This window comes from Rhinolophus hipposideros, assembly GCF_964194185.1.
Source record: "Rhinolophus hipposideros genome assembly, chromosome: 8".
Classification (NCBI taxonomy): domain Eukaryota; kingdom Metazoa; phylum Chordata; class Mammalia; order Chiroptera; family Rhinolophidae; genus Rhinolophus; species Rhinolophus hipposideros.
The window spans coordinates 88,696,715-88,723,769 of NC_138054.1; the positions used below are offsets into that span (position 1 = coordinate 88,696,715).

Below are 27,055 nucleotides of genomic sequence, written 5' to 3' on the forward strand. Positions count from 1 at the left end.
GGCAAACGCTTTTACTTTTAGCATAGTGCCAAACGAATGTGTGTCTGACAATGTCTACACAAGAAAAGTCACTGCAGCATTGTTTGAAACAGCAAAAGACAGGAATAAACCTGCATGTTCCCTGACTTGGGACTGGTTAAAAAAAATTATGACACATGCGTATAATGGAATACTATGCAACCACTGAAAAGAACAAAACAAATCTGTACGTACTGATGTGGAATGGCTGCCAAGATACAAGGTCAAGTGCAAAAGTAAATTGCAAAATATGCTATCACTCTATTTAAAAAATGTTTGTGTTTCTGTGGAGGGAGTACTAAATATCCGCATGCTTTCATATGGACAGATTATCTTTGGAAGGATACGTAAGAAACTGTTAACATCAGCACCCTGTGGGAAAGAAAATGGGGGGGGGGCAGAAGTGAGAGATGGAAAGAAAACTTATTTTTCTCTGTATATCCTTCTTTACCATTTCAATTTTTGAAGCCATGTACTTATCTCACCTTTCCAGAAAGTTAAAAAATAAAATTAAAAAACTTGAATACAGTAGTCCCCTCATCTGCAGTTTCAATTTCTGCTATTTCAACTTCCATGGTTTCAGCTACCTACAGTCCGGAAATATTAAAATTCCAGAAACTTATACGTTTTAAATTGTGCACCCTTCTAAGTAAATGATGAAATCTCGAGCCCTCCCACTCCATCTTACCCTGGACATGAACCATCCTTTTATCCCACGTATCCATGCTCTACACACTACCCACCACCCTCCCATTAGTCACTGAGTAGCCGTCTCAGTTATCAGATCGACTGCCTGGCATTGCAGAGCTTGTGTTGAAGTCACCCTTATTTTACTTACTAATAAAAGTGCAAGGGTAGTGAGGTTGGTAATTAGGATATGCCAAAGAGAAGCCCTAAAATGCTTCCTTTAAGTGAAATGGTACATACAGTATGTACAGGAAAAAACATAGTATGTACACGGTTCGGTACCATCCATGGGTTCAGGCACCCACTGGGGGTCCTAGAAGGTTATCCACTGCAAATATGAGGGGGCTACCGTACTATCATACGTGACAATGTCACTTTGCTTTTCTTTGTAGTATTGTTGCAGGCACACAAGTTTAAGAAAAGAAGAATCATTCTTCATTTTCAGGGGAAAAAATCTCAAAGCAACTGGGTAAATCCGAAGAACTTTGTCATTTTCCCCCCAAGCTCCTCTGTGCCACTGGACCGCCCCCCCCCAACTGGAGGGTGACGTGTAGGAACCTACTTGACTCCACCTTCTTTGGGGAGCAAGCAGTATCAGGTCCGTCTCTGAGTGGGGAAGCCATGGTGTCCCTATTTCCACAGCGTTCAGCTGGTCTGGCTGTTATAGCTCGGAGATGCTGAGAGGAATCTGTGGAGTTCAAGACAAGTTTGGATAACTTGCAAAGGGGAAAATTGATGGGGGACCACCAGTCAGTGTGATGAATGGGCTGAGCCAGAACAGCAGGTGACGGCAATGCAGATGCAGGACTGGCAGGGAAGGGAGCCGTCCGTTCACAGCAGATGGATGGAGGCGCTCAATCATGCTCAGGAACAGGCCCGCGGCCGCCACACACAGCCCTGTCTGCTCGGCTGGCTAGGCAGCGCCTCGCTCACCTGCAGGGCACGGCCTCCTGCCCCCAGAGCGTCTGCACTGGGCCCACAGCAGAGTGGGGGGGTGGGGGTGGGGGCGTGGGGGGGTTAGTAACAGCAGGCAGCGTGTGAGGAAGCTGCCACTCGACTTGAAGCTAGACTCTCGGGACTGACTGCTAGTGGACATCCCCCCTTTTCCAAAAACATAGCCATTCGTCTCTCACTCCTCAGTAAGGCTGGTACTGCTAGTGATCTGTTTGCCCAGGCCTGAGGGGCCTCCCAGGACGTAGAATTCTAGTGTTAAAACCGGGGCAGTCCGGGGCAAACCAGAACTGACGGTCACCCTACTTACGAGCCACTGTCCTTTCCTTTTTCTCTCCGTCTTCATGGTCAGTGAGAGAGAACCTAGCTCACCTATGCAGTTCAAGCTCATGGCTGAGTAGAACGCCTGGGTAGGGTGCTTCCGTGTTTCCCTGAAAATAAGACCCAACCAGACCACCAGCTCTACTGCGTCTTTTGGAGCAAAAATTAATATAAGACCCAGTATTACATTATATTATCCTGGGTCTTATACTGTATTATATAAGACCTGGTATTATATTGTATTGTATTATATTATATTAGACCTGGTCTTATATTGTATTACATAAGACCCAGTATTTATTATATTATATTATATTATATTATATTATATTATATTAAAGACCTGGTCTTGTATTATATTACATCTTGTATTACATAAGATGTAATATAAGACCGGGTCTTATACTAATTTTTGCTCCAAAAGACACATTAGGACATATTATCCAGCTAGGTCTTATTTTCGGGGAAACACGGTTGCTTCCTCCAGTCATCTGAGAGTAACAGAGAGGTAAGTAAGACACGATAAGCAAACTCAGCCGATCCTTGTCTTTTCTCAGTACGGGAACATCTTTTTAAAACGTCTGTGATGTACAGGGCTCCACTACCACAGCAATACAGAGGTGAATCTAAGTCTTCCTGCCACAATCCATGTCTCGTTAACAAAGAATCAGAAGGGCCAGACAGCCTCACAAGAGCCAACACTATTCCTTCCAGCTCAGCCGCAGGAGTGTGTGAGGATGAGGAAATGGGCCACAAGCAAACACGGTGGTAGCTGGCAATACCTCCATCCTTCCCCGCCCCCTCCAAGCTGTCTGCGGGACCCAATCTCTAGGAAAAAGAGCGTTATAACCAGACTTCTGGCTTGTCTAAGACACATTCAAGAATTAATTAGAAAGTAAAGCTGAAAGAGAAAATTAATTTTAGAAACACATGAGGTTACAATTTTTTTTTTCCCCTGGAGTGGGGGAGGAAACGCAGTTATTTTCGTTTTCATCCTGGGGGCACAAGCTGGGAGCTGTCCAGTCGATAACCTGGCCATCAGAACAAGGTTTGTAATTAAAAGGTCAGTGACCTGGAAAGCCAGGGCCCCACTCCCAGAGCTTCTCAGTAATGACGGAGCTATTAAATTAAGACTGTTATGAAATCAATGCTAAAAAAGCTTTCATGGTAACGAGATTCCATTCAAGGACATGCAAACTACCTCATGAAATGGACGTAAATGATAAAAAAGAAAAGTAATAAAAGAGGGTTAAATTGAAATCTATGTAAGAATTTACTCCCCCTTAAAACACTCCAGTGAGAGAAGCCCTTCACCTCTACCCCACTACCAAGGTTGAGACCATCAGGTTTCTTCCTCAAGTTCACGCCAGCAAGGAGGCAGTTTTGCTACTGGGGGTTCCGCTTCCAGGAACAGAAGACAGATAACATCTTGTTTCACCTTTTAGAATGAGAAAGTATGGCTGGTGCATTTTATTTGTTGAGTCTTCCTCACCCCCCAGACTATTTATTGGATGGGGGAGAATACAGCCCTTGACTTACACACCTGAGAAGGGCACTATAAGCAGAAGTGTCAGCCAACGCCATCCAGGCCTCACTGTGCAGGATTACAGAGAAAAGCGTGTGATGCTCATCTTTTTTCTAGAAGCCTGCTTTGCAACAGATGTATCAGAGTAAGCTAACAGACAACTAGCTCTACCTTCCCCCCACCTCGCCTACCCCTCCCCCCCAACGCCCATGGAGAGGCATTACTTTTCCCCACCATACACTCAGCCCACCAAATATGTTTGGAAGCAGACTGCCTCCTACATTTTGTGGTTGGATAGGATGTCAAATCAACACAAGCCTACTGACAACAACGACCAAGCCTCTAACTTTCTGGACGGGTTCTCTTGCTGTCTATAAGCTGCTCTAACCGCCTGGATTGCAGCCTGCTTGCAGCCCCAGATATGAAGCCTGCCTGGCAAGAAGCACTTCTATATATAGACCAGTTCTATGAGGGCTTCAACCCCACGCACAGCCCGGTTCTCTTTGCGTGGGGCTGACTCTGCAGTTGATATGTCATCTGCGGAAACAAGTGGTGAAAAGAAACAAACACATTTATTCTAATACTCTGAAGGTGAACAGCTGCTTTTCTCTTTCACCCAAAAAAATCCCTATAAAAGAAATGTTGTAAATTACACAAAATGGCAGTACAGCTTCAAAGAAAATGATAAATGATTCTAATAACTTCATGTTTCTCATTAATGACTCCATATTCAGACTTTAAAGCATCCAGAAGAGATCTCAGAAAAACAAAAATAAAACTACCCAAAAGCTCAAACACAAAAGACCTTTGCAAACCAATGCTCTCCCATTCCAATCCTATTCACTCTCCACTGCACACCCCCACCCCCACCCCCAAAATCAGAGCGCACACATCTAACCTGTCAGTAACAGAGGCAGGATGCAGCCCCTGCCCTGGGTTGTGGTTTCACAAGAAAACAAAGTCAGCTGATGCGACCAAAGTCACCGTCATTTTCCACTGAACTGACATGTACTGCAGGGACCTCAATTTCTATATTAAATATTAAATAATATTAAAACAAAAACAAAATTGGATTTGCCTTTTCAGGAAAGAGATGCTTATTAAAAAAAGGAAAGTCAAGATTGTAATTCAAGACAGTGCACCACTGTTAATTCCCCAACGTGACATTTACGAGAAAAGCCAAGATGACAGTGGCCGCGAGCCTCGCCCAAAGCCACTGGCCCAAACCCACCACCACACTGAGTCCTTCGGGGAGACGTCCATGGTGGATGCCAGAACCTTGGTCCCTCCCCGAACACACCCTCCCTCTCCCCAAACACCAATTCTCCTTCCTTCCCAACTCCTGTCAGGGATGGGATGGAAGCGGGCCCCTTTGGAAGCACCCCTCCTCCCTCATCCTATCAGAGATGGTGCCAGGCTGTGCTGATCGTGTCCACTTGACCCTAGGAAGAGCTGAGAATTGAAAAAGTGTAAATCCACGAAGGGGCACTTCTTCCCCAGACGCCGATCAAACTTTGGAATTCTCTGCCCAGAAAAGGTCCTGCCAGAACTTACCCTACTGGGTGGGACTCACCTTGGAAATGGGTAGTTCCCGACTGAAGGAGCGTTTTAGAGGACAATGGAGGTGGGCGATTAAATCTAAGGATTCCAGGTTTAAATCTGGGTAAACTCTTGTGGTTCTCTTTAGAGGAAGAAGGGCCGATGCCTCTCAAGATTCCTGCGGCTAAAAGTCTGAAAACACTGACTAACAGGAGGGGTCAAGAAGGAAACTATGCCCACACTATCAACAAATGGTCGTGTCCTCAGGGTTTCGCTCACTTGTCATCCTCGCAGAGCTCTGACCGCCTGGTCTAAAAGTGCCAGCACTTATGACCGTCCACCCCACGGCCTGGCTGTCTTTTCTCCAAGGCACCTGCCATTCCGCATACTCCCTATTTTTTCACTTGTTATTTGTCTGCCTTCCCCATCTTAAGTCAGAATTTAAGACGTGAGAGGGCAGAGGTTTTTGTCTACAACAGGGCGTGGCCCAGGGCCAGCACTTTCTCTTAGGTGAATTAATGAATCAATCGGCTGTGTTTTCTTTTAAGATGGAACAACAAATAACAACTGCACAAAACAGTTTCCTCTCTACAGTAATTATTAGCCAACTAACTCAAAAGAAGTATTATTTGGTCCAGAGTTTCTCTCTTTTTTTCTCTCTCTCTCTCTCTCCCAGTCAGGGATTTATTAAAATTAAACAGATTAGATGGAGCTCCTGATACTAAAACTGCTCAGCAAAGCCTGCGGTGGGGAAGTGCCGAGCAAACACCAGAGACATTTGTCTCTAAATTGCTCTAAATACCTTCTGCAAATGAAATTCTAACCCAGCTGCGTTTGAGAGAAAATGAGGAATAACTGGTCATTGTCAGTGGAAGAGAAGATCAGGCAGTTATAATATTGCACAATATACTGGGGCGAAGGATCTCTCGGCAACCATAGATTTTGTCTCAGGTTACCCTGGGTAATCAACACAGCTTTTAGGCTCAGCTTTCCCCAGCTTCAATGCTTTGATGAGAGAGCTGAAATCCCCAAGCTTTTATGATTAATTACTCCCCATAGGTACACATATTTCAAGGAAAAACTCTTTTATGGCATGATGGTTGTGGAGTGGAGAGGCCGGCCAACACGCTCCAAATTTTAATAATCTCCTACTGATGGGGGGCAAGCATGATGCCGCCAGCAAACGCACAGCGCCCCTCCTCAGCTCAGTCACGGGACCTCTGACGGCTGCCTGGGAATGAAATGTGTGGGCTTATCCTGTCCCAACGAGTGCACGTGCAGCCCTGGGACATGGTCCTGCGCGGTCGCCTCAGTGGGACAGCATGTAGCAGGCCTAGGAAATACCACCAAACCACTCCATCTGCTATTCCAGCCACAAATGACTTAAAGCTCAAAAACCAGAATTTTGAGGCTGGCATTCCAGCTCTTAAAGGAAAAAGAGTTCTATTTTGGGGGAAAGAAAACTCACTTTCCTCCCTCATGGTGTATAAGGACATTTGAACAACTTCCTAGCTTTCTAGAAAATTAAATGTTCAAAGAATGGGAGTCAGATTTCTTTTTTTTGTTGTTTTGGGGTTCTTGTGGGGGTTTGTTTTCGTTTTTCGTATTTTACAAAAAAGAAAAATATCCCAAATTTCAACAGGGCAGGAACAGATTCTGCTTCAGACACTATCGAATTTGTCAAGATCCATTTAATCCAGGCTTACAGAAATACCATAAAACCAGTAATTTACCACTTCAATCCGTAAATCAGACTGACCCCAAGCTTGACCTTAACCTGACCTTGTTTAGTCATCTCATTTCCCTCGTCCTTCATTTCTTTCTTCCTCATTCTTTACTGAAGCAGCTGACCTAAAGCCAGTCATTCTGCAGCCAGGGCCATCATCAGAAGAACGCACCAGAAAGCACAAGTCCTCCCTCCACCTTCTTATCCAGTGGGCCTCTCTCTCCTGCTGCTGCTGAAAGCTGCCTGGCCAGGCGGTCCTGGGCTAAGCTGTTGGCCTCACATCTGGTGCTCGATTATCCGAAACTGGATCATCTCTCTGCTCCACCGTTAGGAAAGCAGCCTGCATTCCCACTGGGGCACCCCCTCACACCCCCACCCCGACACTAGCGGGACAATTCTAGGAGCTCCTTTCATCAACAGGGTGGCTTCCCTCTGCCCCGTCCCCAGCCCCTTTCTGCAGGCCACTCTGCACAGCCACGGGAAACCTGTACCTTTCTTCTTAAGGAACGCTTTCCTGGTCGCAAGTGGGCTCTGGCGGACCCGGGAATTCTGTAGAAACTTCACTGCCGTGGCAATCTGGTGGGGGAGATAAAATAGACAAGAAAAGTAAACCCCAACAGTCTGAATTTCAAGATTAAAAATCCTACAAGTTTATCCTAGGTCCACAGAAATGCATGCATCATTGTGGTCCAATTTATAACCAGTTATTTCTCACATTTAAAATCTACCTGAATAGTGCTCGCTTCGGCAGCACATATACTAAAATCTACCTGAATAAAAGACGACGTCGGTTCCCTCCCTTCACTGGCTTCCTGCATCTGAGTCTATCAATCGAACGCCCTCAGCCTAGCTTTTTTTTTTTAAAGATTTTTATTGGGGAAGGGGAACACTGCGTATTTCCAGGACTTTATTGGGGGACAGTGTGTTTTTCCCAGGACCCATCAGCTCCAAGTTGTTGTCCTTCAATCTAGTTGTGGAGGGCGCAGCTCAGCTCCAAGTCCAGTTGCCATTTTCAATCTTTAGTTGCAGGGGGTGCAGCCCACCATCCCATGTGTGACTCGAACCCACAACCTTGTCATTAGGAGCTCACGCTTTAACCAACTGAGCCATCCAGCCACCCCTCAGCAGCTCAGCAGCAGCTCAGCTCAAGTTGTTGTCTTCAATCTAGTTGCGGAGGGCGCAGCTCACTGGCCCATGCGGGAATCAAACTAGCAACCCTGTTGCTCAGAGCTCGCGCTCCAACCAACTGAGCCGTACGGACGCCCCTCAGCCTAGCTTTTTAAGACCTGTGACAGTCTTCTCCAATCTTCCCTGTCCAAGCTGATTCTTCTTACTCCATAGCAGGTGGCCTTCTCCTGGCCATACTCATCCACATCACACTTGTGCCCATGCTGTGCCCTTTTCCTCTAAGGCCTCCCTTTCCCGCCTCTACCTATCTAACATCTCACACACACACACACACCCCAGCACAGCCCTTTTACTGACTGTTCTAAGCCATCTCTGATCCCCCTATTCGCTTAACTTCCTCAACGCCCGTAGTGTGTGCCATATAACTGAAGACATAATCACACTGCATTCTAACGTTCAGGCTGCCTCCCCAAAACACCACAAGCATCTCCAGGGAAGAGCCCAGGCTGCCTCCACGGAGTCTGGCCAAGTGCCTCTGGCTGGGAAGGATTATATCAGAGGCAACACACACGTCATCCACACTGGTCCTTCTCACCGGTGCTCAGTTCTGAAGAGACATCAGGGGACAATGTTTGGGGTTTCATGACTGAATGCTGACAGACTAACAGATTATCTATCTACCTCTAGTATGATAGTTAAGGAACTCTTCACATCTACGAATAAGCCAAGTAGAGGACAGAAGGAAAAGTGTTGAAGGTCTGAGCCTTCACGTCACTCAGCCCATACTAGCGTGTTTGCATACCGCCTGTCTGCTCTCTAGCCCAGAGGCTAGTCCAACGGGTACCTGCCCAGGTAGGAAAGAGGCTGTTTTAAATGACTGGCATTATTAATCTCATCAAAACCAAAGAATAATACAGTCTCATGTTACAGGTACAGTCAACAGGCCCTGTAGTTCCCTCACAAGTCGTGGAAAGAAAACATTTCTAAGGGGCCAAATACAAGGACGCTTTCTATGATCCTTCAAACTAAGGGTAGCTGTTACACAGAAATTTAAACAGAACACACTCCAAGTGGAATACAAGTTACAAATATTGTCAGGCAGGGTCTCAGCTCCCACTCCCCGCCCAAGAACGCAGGACACGGTAAGGCCAAAAAGGAACACCCACGGAGCCATAGATAGGGGAGTCAAACCAATATATTCTTGCTGGCGGCTGGGCTGGAGACACAGGAAGCAGGATCTACATAATCTGCCTAACAGCAGTCCGTGCTTGCCAGCCACCATCTTCTTGCTAGCCCCCATTTCTCTTGCTAGCGTAGCCACAACCGTTATATTAGTGGCCAATGGCTTACGGGTTACAGCTGACGGCCAACTAGCCACAGCTGCTGGCCATCTGATCACAGTTGATGGCCATTTACTACCCGAGCCAGCACCTTTCTACTGTGAGGCCGAGAGCCTGAAAACTGTTTTTTGGGGCTTTGTCCCCACAAATATTCTCTTCATGTTTTATATGAATTTAACCTTGAGACCAGACAGACTTTCCTGGTAACAAAAGATAGGAGGATAAATCAGAAAAACAAAAAGCTAGAGTAAGTCCTTTATATATTTTCCCCGTAGTCCTTCTGGGGAGACTTGCCCAACACATTCTCCCTAAAGGATGAGCTCAGGTGTCCCAAATTTGTAGATCGGGACCTGTGAGCAACAGGACATCTAGTGTTCCTTGAGAATGGGCATAAGCTGTCCAACACTGCAAACCACCAACATGAATGGCAGTGATCACCAACCAGTTCTAGACTAGAGAAAAATTGATGCTCAAGAGTCTAGAACCCCAAGTCTATACTTATCCCCTTAGCCCCTCAATCAGATCTCTCCAGATTGCGTCAAACTCAAGAAACATCGGACAAACACCCACAAAACAGGTGCATTTTAATGAAGAGATGGGCAAGGGGAAAGAAGAGGAAAAAAAGCAAAGGAAATGGAGAGAAATGGGACAGGAGGGGAGGTAGAAGGAGGAGGGAAGAAGAAGAAGGTGGCCATAGGACAAGAGGAGGAAGCAGAGGAGACTTAACAGAAGGAAGAGGGGGCGGGGTGAAAAAACAAGGAAAGGGGAGAAATGGGAAGAGGAGATGGTGAAGGAGGAAGGAGGAGAACAAAAGGGAGAGAGGCCCATGCCCTGGAGAGAGAATGGCCGGTTACACAGCCACCGGCCCCACCGGGTCAATGCCAATGTGCCCAGCTCAGATGGCTCGGGGATAATTGCTCTTCACCTGGAGAAAAAACACAACTTCGACACACCAGACAATTAGAGCATTTGCATCATGCAGCAGTCCCCGCACGCTGGGGCACATGTGTACCAGGTGTCAGAGGCAACGTGGCGGCGCAGGTCTTAAGCAGTAGAAGCTAATGGCACAGTTCCCACAGAAGCACAGACCTTTCCTACATCCTTCCAAAATTTTCCGTGACAGAAAGAAAACAGAACCCCACCACTAAAACGCACAGGTTTCACCTTGCTTTTTTAATATAGTCCTTGGTATATGCATTTCTGGTCAGAGAGCAAAGTTCTGATGGGTTTAATGGTGCACTCAATGCAGTGCTTGGCGCATTCCATCAATTTTTTTTTTTAAAAAATTGCATCTCTTATTTCTTTAAATACATTAATCAGCCTAGTGCAGGCAAAACGGATCCATCGGACAATGCAATAAACATGAATTATCATCTATCCAACACGCATAATGGCTTAAAAATACATAATAGCAGGTGTAGTTTAAATGATTAGTTATTACACCTGTGGTGGGTCTGATTCAATTGGGAAAAATCATCTTTAATAGGTTAAAAGGTTTAGATCACCATGCTTTTCTTAAAGTGGCTGCAGAGAGGGGATGATGGAGTGCTCTGTCATTAGTAATTCATTTAAGAAAAACGTGGGGGATATAGCAAAGAACAGCATAAACGAGCGAATCCAATTTAAACATCAGGTAAAGTAGAAAACACCTTTTAAAAAAGCAAGATAAATGAATTTGGAAGGGAGATGAAATTGACGTATTTATTTTAACGGGAATTTGACAAAGTCCCGGCACACTTCAAACTTGCAAAAATATGAACAGTTTCTTTTAAAGTTTCCATTCACTAATTTCAAGCCATATAAAACAATACTGCCAAGCACCTACATAAAGTATATTTGGGGCTTGTTTATGTTCCTCTTGATCTTTGTCTGAAAATGCAGGCGACAGGCAAATCACATATTTAACGGCACTGATATCACTACGCCGAGGCAAAAATATAAAGCATCCAAACTAATGGCCTCAACATAATGTGCTGAATAAGAGACCCAGAGAAGCAGCTACATGGACGTGTGAACGTATGAAAACCTGTCTCCTTTCACTAATTATTTCTTCAACTACTCTTTACTCTTCTCAACTCACTCCACACCAGGAAATGGCACAGAACATGTGTGGGGAGGGATAGAGGGGGGACTGTCCAACCTGGAGGTTTACAAGCCCTACCATTCATACGTAGGGCGCAAAAGATTTCCGCAAAATCTTTACCCATAACGCAAAGATTTTAACACGCTAAATACTGACAGTGCACTGCGTTTGCATCTTTCATTCCCATATTGTCGGACACTTTTCATTAACTTCATGAAGCAATTCAACTGACTCTTCCCTCTGCAGAGGTCCAACACACACAGCACTCTTTTGTTGGATGACATGAGGGGGTGCCTGCAGCCTGTCCTGTATTATCGTTTGATTTTCTAATTAGGAGATGAATGTGACTATTCATGGGTTATATTTGTGCCCAACTAAATTACATAAATTCAGGCCAAATCTTCCGCCTCAATGTCAAAGATGTAAAACGGAGGCAGGAGCTTTATTGCACACGGTGTGGGAGTGCACAAGCCGGGGGAAATTCTGGAGCAAAGCACCTGATGCCGCTGAGCAAGCCACTTGCCGTTGAGACCATCCTATACTGGCTTTCCTTTCTCCTCCTCCTGCACCGGGAGAGTTCTTAATGAGTGCACCTCGAATTACCACTAGCCGGTTTCATAAAAATAAAGACGACGTGCTCAAAAGAAAACAGAAGCAAAGTTTCTCGCCACTCCTTTTCCTGCGGCCCTGTCTTCTGCCCCCGACTCCCAAAAAGCCAAATAAAGCAACCTTGCCACCATCATCTCCACGATTTTAGGGAAACTGGGTAATTTTCACTGGTTGACTTAAAGCAAGAGGTAAAACTGAGGTGCAACGAAGAGGAGTAAATTCTTGCCTTTGCAATGGTTCCGCTGGGTAACTGTCAGCAACCCGGGAAGAAAGAGGGGGACCTCAGGTTGAAAACACCTTGGCATCCAAGAAGACAGGCCAAATTGAGAGAGATTTGTGTTTGAGAGACCAGGATTTGTAACTGTATAAATCAATGGACTACAGTCTACTCGGGGGCTACCTACCACGAACTGTGTTCTGTTAAATGCATTGTGTGAGATAAGTAATCCGGTGAGGAGAATCGAGGTTCCTGACAGTCCTCGTGGCAGAGCGGCTCCCTCTGTGTTTTCTACTCCCCCACAAAAGACCTACCTGCACACTGTCATCTGCAGAACACACACATCATTTTCTGCACGAGGGGGACGGGGGATCAGAGCCCGCCTAATAACGAAGCTGGGGTTTGAGGGCGCCTTCGCACTGTGCACCTGACACGTAAACCTGATGCATTGTCTCCGGTGACACTTATTTGGAATGTCACCAGTTCCAGCACTCCTGTGTGCTACACATACATATCTGTCTCCTAAAATGTGAGCATTCACTAGCCATTGTAAAATATTCAAAATATTCAAAAAATAATGACACAAATGACCAAAGCCAAGTCCCTTTTAACGCAGAGAGATCACAACCAGAGGGCAAAACAGTGACCGATATGCAGCCCGAAACCCCACTGCAATGCTACACGTGTGCTGCTCAGAAGATTAAATTGCCTGTGAAAGGTTCCTCCGCTCACACTCTCAAGTAGACAGATACCCAGAAGCCTGTTAACAAGCGTTAAACCAAAGCCAACTCGAGTTTTAACAAGCACCGACTTTAAAAGCCAGGCATTGCCGAGAATGCGAGAAAAGCCACTTCAAACAGAAATGCTGCATTTTAGTAAGAAATCAGTACTCTATCAGGAGTTCCTTGACAAATATGGTCATCGGTGGCACAAGGAAATAGTTGCAAAGCAGCTGTTAATCAGAGAAACACATCGTAGACCGCTGATGCCAGCACTCGTGAAAAAATGCAACGGGCTAATTATAAAGCTATATATCTCACTAAAGAGGCTGTGTTCCTTGAGATTCCAGGCAAAGCACTCTTGGAGCCAGGGTCCTAGGACAGCATAATTCTGCTTTTCTGCATCCAGAATCCTCTGTAATCTGCCGTTCACAATCCCAGGCTCCCCTTCTAGCTAGGGAACGGGCTGAGGGGGTGGCCACCGGGGCAGCAGGGCCATCCACAAGCCACGTTCCAAGACGCTGCACGAATACACCCAAAAGGTGTCAGATCCTAACCCAAGAGTAAAAGAAAAATCTATGAGCGTGCAAAAGAAATGTCGGAATTAGCATTCTAAGCGTGGCAGGAGAGCAAATGGGTGTGAGCTTCAATCGAGGAGAGCTGTCCCAGCCGTCGAAAGGAAAAGAAAGAATACAAAGACGAGGCAATAAACAGCAAATAGAGACCATTGTGTCGGACATCTCCCAGGCAGAAAGGGAGACTGGACGGCGACTCGGCCTCAGGGAAGCCGGGGGGCTAGCAGGCAGGGGCGAGGGGAAAGTGAGCATGCGGAGGAAGGCTCGGTCAGCCAAAATTCAACACGATCCTCCGATCCTCCGCAAGGAAGAGGAGGAAAGAGGCTCCCCGAAACCAGACGAGTGGGCGTGGGGGGAGGGGCGCCTCCCGCTCGGAGCAAACCCACTGGAGTGGCAGGAGGGGAATAACCTTGAGGTGGACACGCGCCCGGCCGGCAGCCCCAGCGCAGAGCCAAAGTGCCCCCTAGCCGGAGGCGGCGGCCGCGCAGGCCAGGGGCGGCCGCTCCGCCAGCTCCACAGCCCGGACCAAGTGTTTGCACTCAGGGAGAATGAAATGTTTTGCAAGATGAAACAGAATGAAAATTGAGGTTTTAGGTAATTACTAGTTGGCATTTACATATCACGGGCTGGTTCAACACCTATTCATTTTCCTCTTTTATTTTCAATTTTTTAAAATTGCTCATTAAAAATGAACAGATGACAGTGACAGGATTTTTTTTTTTTAACTCCTTCTCTTTTTTCTGAGGGTTACAAAATCAGGAGATACTTTTAGCCCGTTTATCTACAATTAACACACACACGAAAGTATGTTTCATTTACATCAAGAGGGGAAAGTCAACAAAAGCCAGGAAGTTCAAAAATAAAGACGGGGAATTGTACTCTGGGCAACCTCCTGCACCTGGGTAAGGAGTGTGCCAGCAAGCACCCAGGCATTCAAGGAGTTAAAGGAAAGAGCCTTTCTCTCAACTTGGAATTTCCTGGTTTTTGTCATTGTGTCCTTCCCATTGTTGATTTGGGTTACAACCCTATACTAATTAAGCTATGGGCCCTAATTTCCTTTGTTTTACTTTCCTCTGTCCTTTTGTTTTTCACATTAAAGAAATAAAATATCTCTGGGAGAAGTGCACAACTCCGGTAGAGTTGACATGATAGAAGATAATATTTTTAAGGTCTATTATGTAAATCTGTATTTAGGGAATTCCAAAGCATGCATCATAGACCCTACTCCCTCTTAAAACACATTGATATATGTAGTAAAAAGCCTTTATGAAAGTGGCAACGTCATAGGCACAAAAAAACTACCTTTCAAAGTGAAATATCTCTGCATTTAAATTTTTCTTGTTGGCCCTAGTTAAATATATTGCATGAACTGCTTGTCAGACAAAATGTCATTGTTTGGTTACTTTATTAAACTAGTTCTTCCAGAAATGTACGTGGGCATAAAAAGCATTTAAGCCTGCATGGACTATTTAACATCAAGTGCCAGTGATTTTAGGGACGGAAGGGTGACTTTGGAGAGTATTCTGGGTGCCAGCCTCCAGCCCAAAGGGAGCTGGAGCAGCTGAGCAGCAGACCTGGGAAAGCAGAGCCACAGATACGGAGGTCCCCAGAGGTCCCCGTAACCACACCTGCCTGCCGTGGAGGAAATGAAAACCCTTGCTTCTGGGTTGAGAAGATCAAAGTTCCTTTTTAGGAAAGGTTGAGAAGGAAAAGGATTTTCTCCTTCAGGGAGAAAGAAAAGCAAATGTAAATGCCTTGTCCCCATGCATCCCTACCTGAATTTAGATAGCAGCCCCTCTAATTTTTGATGCAACCAACAAAGCAGTTACCTAAAGAGGGGAGAAAAAAAGGATGACATTTGCCTCTTCCTTGGCTTTGAAATCCAACTGGCAGCAAACTGTTTGAAGTCCTGTTTAGAGAAGAAACTGTAATAGCCTCCATAGTGAAAAGAGGAGGAAAATGCCATTATACACGGATCACGGTAGCAGTGACCTCAGCGGAGAAGGCAAACGAGCTGGCTGCAAGTTGGAGGTTCGGCCAGCATGCCAGGAACAGAAATAAAAAGGTCTATGTGCCAAAGACACGTGGCAAGACTTGGGTGCTCGGTCCCAGGAGATACCACGAAAAGGCAAGGAGGTCAACTTCTTAACACAGTGTCTTTCAACAGCTCCTTGACTGCTCCTTCTCCCAGTTACCCTGGGTGTTATATTTTCTATCTTCCTCTAATTTCCCTGCACTGTTAAAGAAGCAGCAGAGCACCCAGGCTTCGTGCTGTAAAATTAATGAAGGTGTCAAGCTGTTGAGTTGCATCACTCCACAGGAATGTAATGACTCAGTGTCCAAGATGCTCTCCGGGAGAGCTGTGAGTGAGCTCACGCAGTGACGGCGGCTGGTGACTCCAACGCGAAAAATATGGAGCACACTGGCCCCAGGACCTTCCTAAGGATGACACCACTGCCTCCGCTTCCTCGCGCCTTCCTCTGCACCCCAGGTGGAAGTTGTGGCTGCTTTCAGAAGGTTACTTCTTGTACCCTTCAGATGCTCGGCAGATGAGGAGTGCTCCAGTTCCCACTTCTTTTGAAGTCAGGGCCAGACAGGGAGGGGTGAAGCTCTCTCTAGTCACACGCTATTGAGATGTGGGATGATTGAGAAGGGGACGAAGAAAGGTTATGTCATGTATAGCGAAACCTCCAAGCAGAAGTCATCACTGGGCGCTAGACACTGACTACATGGCCAGCAGAGGGTGCAGGGCACGGACCCTTCACGATGGCTTAGCACCTTCTGCTCTGAGGGCAATCAGATGGGCTTCTAGATTCCAAGGAAGATTAGCTCTGGGCCAAGAAACTCTGTCTGCCATCACTCCACATTCACCACAAAACTAAAACCTTTGTGGAATCAATCAATGACACCCCTACCGGACATCCTACCAAAAAAAAAAAAAAATTGAAGACTAAATGTTAAAAAAGAGATTTGAATACAAAAAAAAAAGGAGTTATAGCCTAGCAATAGTACGAATACAAAAGATAGCAAGAATTTAAAATGACAAATGTGTCATTATTTACAATAGCCAAGATATGGAAACAACCTAAATGTCCACCAATGGAATTGAATGGATAAAGCAGAGGTGGTACCTCTATATGAAGGAACATTATTCAGCCATAACACTGAATGAAATCTTGCCATTTGTTACAACACAGATGGACCTGAGTTACTAAAGCGGTTTTCCATGGGAGCACAGGTTAACAGTCCGATACCACTACACACATATATACTGGGACTGGGCGAATGAGCGAGCAGATGATGGACAGTGATAAAAAAGAAAGAAATTTAAAAAAATAGAAATAAGTATACCTCGAGCCCTCCCTTTGCGCATCGCCAAAGACATATGAGGAAACAACGTTTCACTCTTTCCATAAGGTCACTTTGCTTCCTTTTTGCTTTTACACTGTCTGCATATAGTATTCCCTACCTTATCTGCTGAATTAATTTCTACTTGCCCTCCCCACACACCAAAAAAGAGGAATTTTCAGCTGGACTCCTTTCTAGCTAACCCACAACTGTCTAGGCTAGATACTGCTTAACTGGATAGCATGTCATTTAAAATACTTTGCATACAAAAACTTTAAAAATAAAATGACAAATGTCGGTAGCCTTTAAATCACCTTTAGATCCAGCGGGAAGAGAAGAAAGTAAACAAGTAAGATCTGCTATTAACTGAAGGCCACCAAGTCCTAGATCCTGCTGCTAGGTTAGCTTCCCCTCTGGCCTAAGAGAAAAAATAAAAGTATGAGTTCCAAAAGCATGATTCATAATAGAGTAAGCTGGCAGACTGAAAAATTTCAAATTTACAGTAAGATGACAGGCATTAAAAATTCTTTCTCTATTCAAATGGTCAAATGAAATCAGCTCCTCTCGGGGGAGTCACCCTCCTCACCAAGCACCCAAGTCCCCAAGAGTGGACAGGAACAGGTTATCCGCCAAGACTGTACAGTCCGTGGAAACTCCGGCAAGAACCAGGGTGACAGATGTCAGATGTATCTTCTATGCATATGAAATACGTTGGTGACCAGGTTCTGTTTTCTAAGGGCTGTCTAACATAGAGATGACCTCAGAAGTAACTTATCCACACAAAGAGTCCGGCATACGCCTCTGACACAGATGATGGAAGAGCCACCGCTTTTTTACACATCTTTCCGAGGCCCTCAAATGAGGACTGTGTGGCTGAGTCTCATACCCATGGTCAGATTGGTACCCGCAGTGCCCAGGTGTAAATTCGGAAGACAACCGGAATCAAGAGTTATTGCAGTCGCCTTCTCTGATCAACCCCAATGTAGAAGTTTTTAGCTCAGCAAGGAAATCCATAGTACACAGGAAGACTCACATGGTAACTATCCTGGCTTTGAACCATTCAGTAACCTAAACAGTCCAAGCACTGCTATTATTAACAACCACAGCTACCAATAAACAAACACACTTACAAAACAACCCAACTGACAAAGACCTACCAGACACTAGGGCCTGGAGGCTCTCGTTACAGGTCTCCCACCTCTAGACGAAAGTTAAAACGGAGGGTCTTTATGCCCTACATCTGCTGGCCTCACCAGTCATGGTCATATAATGTGAGCATGTAATTAACTGACAATTAATGCAAAATTTAAACAATTCTCACATTAAGCAAATCAGTACTATTGAGCAGCCGCCTCTAAATCAGTGGTAACTAATTTCTAATCTTCCAGCTCTGTCTGGGAAACAGAGAGAAGTTCACTTTTTGTTATCTGAAGGATTATGAATTACCATCTCACTTTGCAACCTTCCTGATTCTCCACACCCAGGCTGAGAGACCTGGAAATTACAAAAATCCTGACATTTCCTCAATTTGGCAAAAGCTTCCTGAGACATCGCTCATCATTTTCTGCTCATTGTCCTTTCTCTCTCCCTCCTTGCCTATTTAAACACATGGGCACAGAGTTATTAACTTTTACAGGAAAACCAAATAAAATAATGTTGAAGCAAAAATGCGGTGATGTCAGGCTGCAGCTAGCACCATTCGTCTGTGGGAATCTGATTAGCGCTCGAGTGGCAGAGCTACCTGGAAAAGTGCTCACAATCAAATAAAAAAATGATACCAAAACATTAACCTGATGGCTAAAAACTCCACATTTAAACAGTTAAAGTAATAAAGGAGCTTTTATTGAGTATTTTTTATATTTCATTATGCCCCAAATTGACGAGGACTCCCGGATACATTTTCTAGACTTTTGGTTCCTCAAATCAAATGCTCTCTTGGATTTTCTTTTTTTTTTTTTTTAACTAAAAGGAAACAGCATTTCTTGTAAATTTGAATGAAAGGATTAAAGCTTCTCCTGCAATATCGACATCAGCCTTGAGTGCAAACACAGCCCCAAACCGCAACAAACGAGCCTTGTTTGGTTTATGTACTTTAATTCCGAACCTGCTTGTAGCCAGCAGAGAGTCTTTCTCCGTGATTTTACCTGTATTTCCTCATTCACACACGTTTCTCAAAGTTGTTAGGCAATGGAACCTGGCAGAGTGACAGGGCAGATAGCCGGCTGGGTCTCAAGAAACCTGAACACTGAGCTCGACCCCGAGACGAAGGGGTCTTGAAACCCAGCCTCTCATGTCCCTGCTGTACCTCAGGTTCCGTCATTTCTGTAAAATAAGATGACCTTCTGGACCCTCCCCTCGTGACATTTATAGTAATAATTTCTAAGTTCACTCCACGAGGCAGGCTGTGATACCTCGGCCAGGGATATGGACCAGGGTCAAGGACAGGTCAAGGAGAAGACCCAGCTGTTCTGGAGCTCAGCTCTCCAATCTCATCCAATTCAAAAAAGGAGAAAACCAACAGAGAAGAGAAAGGAGAAGGGAAGGGAGGGGAAAAAAAAATCACTGCTGCCAAAAAAGAAATTACAAATTCCATATATTATACACAGAGTAAAGCTTTACTCACACTACTTACTATTTGTTTTATATACAAGCTGAGTTATCTGGTGTCCAAATCGCAGAAGATTAAAAACTGGGAATGAGAAAGGAGAAACAAGCCAGCTCCTAAAGAGATACTTACAGAACAAAGACCACATAGAGAAAAAAGCCAAGCAACAAATGTCAAGAGAGAAACATCTAGGAAAAGCAAACAAAAACCTCAAAAAGTTGATTAGTTTGGGGTCACTTAGCCTAGCGGAGTCATTTATAGTGGGGCAAATAGACAACATAGCTGTACTTCAACAGGTTTTGAAAACTAGACCTACACTTACAACACAATATAAACATTTACGTCTAAAATGACGATACTGAGTCATCGGGATTAAACTATATCCCAGATCCTCTGCCTAATAAAGCGAGAAAGTCTATAACCCATTTTCTGTAATTCCCAGCCAACGGTTTTAAAGGGTTTTGTTTTCTTTTCATATGGATTGGATCTCCATGGCCATCTAGGAAATGTGGCTACCCAGAATGACTCGTGGCAGGAGGGTGCCAGAAAGGGTGGTTTTCCTAAACTGAACAAGAATGGTTTTTATTCAAGTTAGATTAAGAAGCAGGAAGCCAGAGATTAAAGACTAAACAGGACACCGGGCACTTATAAAACCAAGCAGAACAAAGCTATTGCTTTTGCTGTCACAATCTAGGACAAGGAAAGAAGCTGAAAGAGACCTCAGGGCCTCTGGTCCCACGCCCGCTCCAGGACTCCCCAGTTCAACAACCTTGACAATGATCGGAGAGCCTCCACGTGAATGTTTGTAATGAACAGAGGCCTCACTCTCCTAAAAGACTGTCAATTCATTTTCAGGAGTCCTTTAAACTGCGCTGAAATCTACCTTCCTGAAGCTTCTACCCATTGGCCCTAGTTCTCTGCAGGCAAACAATACTAACTGATCCACTTCTTGAAACAATGCTGGGTGAGGAATTATAACAGGCCTCTGTCACTTGGCGATCTTTTCTATAAAAGCATTTCCCTTACTCTGCTTATTAACTAAATGTGAACACCAGTTTCACTGTCTAACGGTTTCATGAATTCTGCTCGTAAGCTTGGTAAGAGCAGCCTTGCCCTTTCTGGGAGAGCCAAGGCTACACCTGTAATGTCAGAATGCATTAGCAATAATAAAGGCCGCAGTAATGCAAGAGACGACTTCATACACACGTCATTCCAGAATGGCTAAATTCAATCAAATATGGCAGCGCTTCCTACAGTGCTGTGATCACTGGGGCCAGCGCATGTGACGTGGGCCCACTTACTGGAAGCTGCTGGAAACAGAAAGTGAGCGCTCTGCTTTGAGACTGTAATGGACGGAGTTTTTACCAGCCCATAAGTGGTTTGGCATCCTTCTTTCCCAGGAATTGCCTAGAAATTCATTTAACATCCGAAGACTACAAATGAAACTTCAGAAGGCTAAAAGTACATGAAGAGAAGGGGGGAAAGGGATAGTCTTTTCTCACCCACGTCCTAAAGATACATGATTCTTATGGGGGAGAGAAGTAAACTCCCAGAAGGTGGTGATCAAGAATGAAAGCCAAAGACGACCTGCTCTTAATTCTAACTCGGTCACCAACTTCGTCAGGGTCTTCCAGAGTTACTTACCTTTCCTGTTTGTTTCCTCATCTGTAAAATGGAACTACTACTGCTGAGAGACTCAGCAAACTGCTGCAAGGAGTAATTAGGTCGCATTTATATACTACTTTTGATCTTCAAAGTCGGATTATTAGACTATAAAGTAGAGTAGATGTGGTTTGAAGAAATCTTTTAAAAATCGAAAAGAAAGCATGTAAGCAAATTCAGAGGAGCAAAACAGGCTGACATCATCTCCCAACAGCCAGGTCCCTCCCCCTCCGTGGGCACCCAATTTCTGCCCTAATCTGTACTTGCATGTGGAGACACAGGTATACGAATGTTTTATTAGGAAAAATGGGAGGAGGTGCAAAAAAGAGAAAGAGAGAGAGGAGAAAGGGGTGGTTAAAAGAAAGGCATTGAAGAAAACGTAAAAGGGAGGAGAGACAAGAAGAGAAAAATAAGGGACAGAAGGAAATAGAAAACAGTGAGATAAAAAAAAGAAAAGGCAAATCTTACTCCCTTAGAAGAGCCAAAACAGGAAAAGAGGGAGAAAATAAAAACAAAGAGAAATGGAATAGAAAACTTCATGAAGGGAACAAACAAAAAGTGTGTCCTATTATTTTAAAAAAGGCTAAAAGTAGAAGTGAAAAATTAAAAATAAAAAAAAGGAGGGCAAAGAGTAGAGGATGGAGAAGGAGAACATAAAGCTTTCAAGAGTACGTGTGGAAACCAGAAAGCTGGAGGAGAAATCATTAGCAACTCCACAGTGCGTCTACAGTGATACTGCGTGGATCAATTCATTTAACGCTGCCCTGTACATTTACAGAAAAGTACCTCTGATATAATAAAGGCTCATAAACACGCAGAAATTGGGTTAGGCCCGTTTCGAATTCCTGCCAAACAATGGTTCAGAAAAATGAAGCTCTATTTTAATTAGCTGGATTCACGAGTGATTTGATAACAGCAGATGCTGTCTGGATGCTTTCAGCTTGATGGGCTCCACATACATGAACTTAGAGTGGTTTTGATGCAATTAGGTATTTCTTTCTGCTCCAACATGCCTGGCCCAAGGACCTGAGCCTATGTGGAGCCCCTACACGTTGCTATATTTATCTACACGTTAATATTTCAAATCATGAAGATGAGAACAGTGACCACATAAGGTAAGTACAAAAGTAGTTTTTAAAACTCACTGGTCAGAAGAAGAGAATGCTCTCACAATGAATTTTTCTCTCCACTGGGGAAACAAAAGTTGGGTAGTTCCGAAAAAGCCACCCTGGGCAGCAGCATCTGTATAGAAATACTTAATGCCAAAGCTGGAACCCGACAGACTGCACACTTGCAATTCTGCCATTCCAGTCCAGTGTTGCAGCAAAGCACTGGCACACCTAATGCACAGCGCAGCCTGGGACTAAGTGGCCTTCGGAATGTTCTCTGTACTCAGGCATTCTATTATAAGTCAGACCACCATTCCCTGAGCCAGGCAGCAGTGCTCAGGACCGCAGCCCTGCAAGTCCAAGTATTTGCACCAGGTGCTTTCAAGCCGGGCACCTTCCTGCCCCCTCTCTCCCTTTTAAGCACTCTCTCCTCCAAAGAACATTCTGTTTGCTTTTCCCAAAGCACTCACTGCCCTCTGCTAGGACCACTTAGAGCAACACCACCCACCTGCACAGAGCTGCTAAAGGACCCGCATAACGCAAGAACAGCTTCCAGCATCGGGACTCGCCTAATAGGAAGACCCGGTCTGTTAATTACCTGTCACTTTGTCACAGCTGGGCTGAGGGGAGATCATGAAAAGCGGGGTGTTGGGAGGAAGCTCTACTAGGTGGTGTGTGCTTGTCCTGAAATTCTGAGTTAGGCTTCCAAAACCGTTCACCCCGTTGGATGACAGGTAGTATGGAGGGTGGGAAAGATAGGTGCAAGAGTTTTGACCGATTCCTTCGGACAGAAGGGGGGGCACGTGAACCCCACCACGACCACCACAAACACACGGGAAGCGACACCCTCCCGGCCACTCTCTCTGAGAGGACAAAACAGACACCATGACCTTCACACCGGCACTAATAAGCTGAGCACTGTAAATCAAGGATGAAATCCTGTGCCCAGGAAGCAAAGCAGAGGCGTTTCTTCTGTAAGGAGCCCAGAATCAGCACTTCAGGGCAAGTGTCTGCAAGGCGGGGAAGCTCCATGCCGGCAACCGAAGGAAAAATATGTATTTATTATATATAGTAAGCCTTCTTCTAAAGTTATTTATTTCACAAAAGCACTCTGCTAAATAGAGGTCTCAATCTAATAGGAATGGCAATCTGCATATTGTAAATGTACCAGATGACAGTCTTTGAGGCCTCTACTCCACAGTTTATGGGTTCACTAGATTTCCCAATAGGTACACATATAAGAATGCAAACTAAGAGCACAGAAAATTGTCCTAAAGATCATATTTTTATGTAAATGTTTTTTCAACCCCTTGCCATCCCCAAAGGAAGGGCAGAGGATCCAGGCTGTGAAACGGGACAATGCTTGTGACACCCCCCAGAACGTGGAGACAAAGCCAAGAAGGAGAAAGGAGACTCATGGTGGCAAGAGGTTAGCGTTCAGCTGTGTTCAGCCGTGTGCTCAGTCCCGCTGGTCTTTTGAGCCCCCACTCGCCACTGGCTTCTTCTTTCCTTCTTGGGAGAGGCGAGGAGGAGCCCCCGACTTAGCGTAACTCTCCCCACACCTGTCCGTCCACATCCCAAATTAGCCACGGTTAACTAACAGAGATGCAAAGAGTCACAGGCCGAAGTAAAGGTTTCTGACAAGAATTAAAACGAAATCTTATACACAAATAGAAAATTTTAAAAAGAAGAGGGAGAGAAAGTACCCAAAGCAAAAGGTCAACCTACAAATAATTGAGGAAATGAGAAAGAAAAGGGACAGGTCAGGACTTCCCATGAAATGCTCTGTTTGTACCTCTGGGTTGACACCAAAATGTGATTTATGACAGTAGAGGAGACGCTGTTCCGGGGAAGAGAAGTAGGGACCAAGATTCGAGAGTCCCTTATATGCCCTGGACTTATCTCCCTAGATTGCATTCAAATTTACTTTCTGCTTCCTGTTCTTTCCATTCATTTCAAGAAAGAAATTATTTCATTTTTTTCCAAACTGCATCCGTAGGGCCCAAAGATATCCCCTGCTTCCTTAAAAACTAAGCATCGTCTACTTTACAGCAACTCCTTTTCTGCCCTCCGTACTCTGACAATACCCGCCTCTGTCACAGGGTGTAACCTTGAACCAAGAAAAAAAAAATTAATTCAAAGCTTCAGCTTCCCCATTAAAAAAAGAAAGACAGAAAGAAAGAAAACTAGAAAGAATAAATATGAATTTGAAGGGGAATTCTGCCAAAACCTAAAGCTCCCAAATCTGGTTCGGCCACATTCTTGCCCACAGCCTGTACTTCTCGGTGCCTCCCTCCCTACATTCTTTAAAATGCAGCTGCACAGACCTCTTAAAATTCAGATTTCTAGCACTTATAATTACAGGGCGCTGGAGCCAGGCTCCTTTAATTAATGAACCTGACTCCTGTCTCTTCAAAGGAAATCTGCATAAGGGATATGTCACAGGGGGAAGTGACCTCAAATCAGTGCTATCTGCTCACTCTGCCTGATGGCAACCAGCACCCTACACCTCCAACAGGACAGTGAAGGTGGCCCCACCACCCCCAGTCCCCACCTCCACTAGACATCCCAATCCGGAACAAGCCTATTATGCAGTTAAGGCCGTAAAACATTTCTTGGAACTTAAGGGAGGAGTAGGAAGCTCTCCTGGGTGTGACCAGCAAAATCCAAAGAGAATTAGATTCTTCTCCTGTTTCTGAGTGCTCCCCTGATTTCACTTTCTTTCCTCTGCCCAGCTGAAGCAGGGAGTGAGGGTAGCAGACACAGCTGCTGTTTAAAGCTGGACAAGCAACAGAGTGAGCCCGCCTGGGCTCTGAAAACTCTGGAATAGAAATGAACACAACAGACCTGGAACTGACATGCATCCCAAAGCTGAAATAAAACTGGTAAGAAAGGGTGTGCCTCTTTCAAGCGAAACAGGTGGAAAGGGGGCCATGACATGAACCCACTGTTCACAAGGTCTAGAGAAGACCTTGACCATATCCCAAGGACAGTAAACTAACCTCGAGGTCTGTCCCCAGGTGGTCCTAGCCCGTTCTTGATACCACACCTATCTAAAGCAATACCCGATTGCCAGTTTTTAACGCACGGGTTTTCCTTCTGGCTTCTCTGGGCAGCATAGCTGGCATGTGCCGCACATGCCAGGACGGCCCACAGCCACTCTCCTACAAGTGGGTCTAAGCTGGCTCATAACCACATTCGCTGAAAAGCAGGCTGCCTTTGGCTGCAACGACAAGTGGAAATGGTTGCAAACAAAGACATCGATGCCAGAACAGACAAGGCCGGGGTCGAATCAAAACGACCCCAGGTCGGAGATTTGAGATCCAGAGAAAGACTTCAAGGGATGTGGCAGTAACGCAAACGACGGTGTTCAGTCACTGCCACCTGATCATCCTTTCTCAAGGGCTCCTCAGGCCCACAGCAAAGCCAGTGGGGCAGCTTACATTACTGACCAAATAAACACAGCTCTTCTACGAGGAGAGGAAAAGTTCTCGGCCTGTGTACCCAGTAACACATTTTCCCAGTTTCTCATCTGTGATTCGGCGTATAAAGCGAGGCCAGGGAACCACCGGAGAACGGCACTGGGGCTAGTAAATGAAAACTCGGGGCACCCCATCTTGGCGTTCTAGTTCTTCCCAGGGCACTTGGCAGGGCAGATGGCAAAAACTGAAGTCAGTCATTCATGTTCTGCCAGGAAGGGGGGCTTTCACATTCCAGTGAACTTCTGCTGTTGGGAATACAATTTCAAAAGAAAGGGGGAAACAGCAGCATCAGCCTATCCAATGACTAACCATCCCACCCAAGCCAAGCACAACCACTGGCCCCCGAGTCTAACTCCGCAGCGTGTCTCACTTCCTGGCATGGTGACCTGCCATCTTTACACCCCACACCAAGAGGCTCTCCCCGGAGACCACCTCCCCGCCCATCAGCGTACTGCAGCCTGGGTGCCCCGACCAGTTCCGGGCGGAGAGCCCGACTAATGCCGCGGCACAGCCACTACCGCGTTCCCAAAACTCAAGCAGCCAGAGCTGGGTGAAGGATTTTTTAATTTGGTTTGATTTTCCAACCAAGACACTCTCAAAGTTCATTGTTCTTTGATGTGGAAGCATTTAATTCTCTAACAAACGAACAATTAGAAGCACAGGACTAGAGAGAACACAGAATTGAGGACAAAGGTCAGTATCTATGAAAACAAGGGGCTGGGAGGTAGCTGAGAGCAGGCCTGTCCAGGGATTCTTGGCACAGGCGCTCACACCAGCCGGCCAGGCACTCTCTTTCCAGGGTGCCTCAAGGGGAAATCACCCATCGATCCTAGGGCACACGCGTTCTAGGACCAATCCCTTCCCTCAGAACAGCCTCTGCCTCAAATTCCTGCTTGTGCTTTAATGTTTAAATTATTAAATGCATTAATGTATTTACATTATTCAAGTCTTATGTGCATTTTTCTAAGATAATTTATGTATAAGAGTTTGAATGTCCATGACTGTTAATGTCTACAACCCTTCCTGTTCGTTATTGATTCTGGAAGAAAAAAAAAAAGTCAGAGTTTTAATGCCTTATTTTTAATGTATTAAGAGTCTGAATAAGTGCATTCTCTTTTTTCTTTTGTAATTTCATAATTTAAGTAGTGCATTTATTAAACTGACACAGTATGAATTGTGGTGAAGCCTGGCACGGCTCCACGCTGCCGCTGCCGCGGCCGCCAGCTGCAGGAGCACGCCCGCTCCTCTGCGACCCGGCCGCGGCTCCGCGCTCATCCCGCCTCCGCGCGGCTGGACAGGCCGGCGGCGGCGCGGGAGCTGCCCGCAGGCGCTCTCCAAATCTCGGCTGGGCTGTGCGAGACTTCTCGTCCTCCTTTTGAAGGTTCTCGCCCAAATCCTGGCTCCCCGTTAA

At 45.4% G+C, this 27,055-nt stretch overlaps 1 protein-coding gene across 4 annotated transcripts in view; it reads right to left on the bottom strand.

Annotated features, from left to right (window-relative positions):
* The window catches only part of PEX14 (peroxisomal biogenesis factor 14), a 124,375-nt gene that overhangs the window by 63,078 nt on the left and 34,242 nt on the right, over positions 1–27,055 (bottom strand). For all 4 annotated transcript variants that reach the window (XM_081057664.1, XM_081057665.1, XM_081057667.1 and 1 more), the window contains exon 3: positions 7,259–7,343. In XM_081057664.1, coding sequence (XP_080913790.1) covers positions 7,259–7,343 — 85 coding nt within the window. The remainder of the gene's footprint in view (positions 1–7,258; positions 7,344–27,055) is intronic.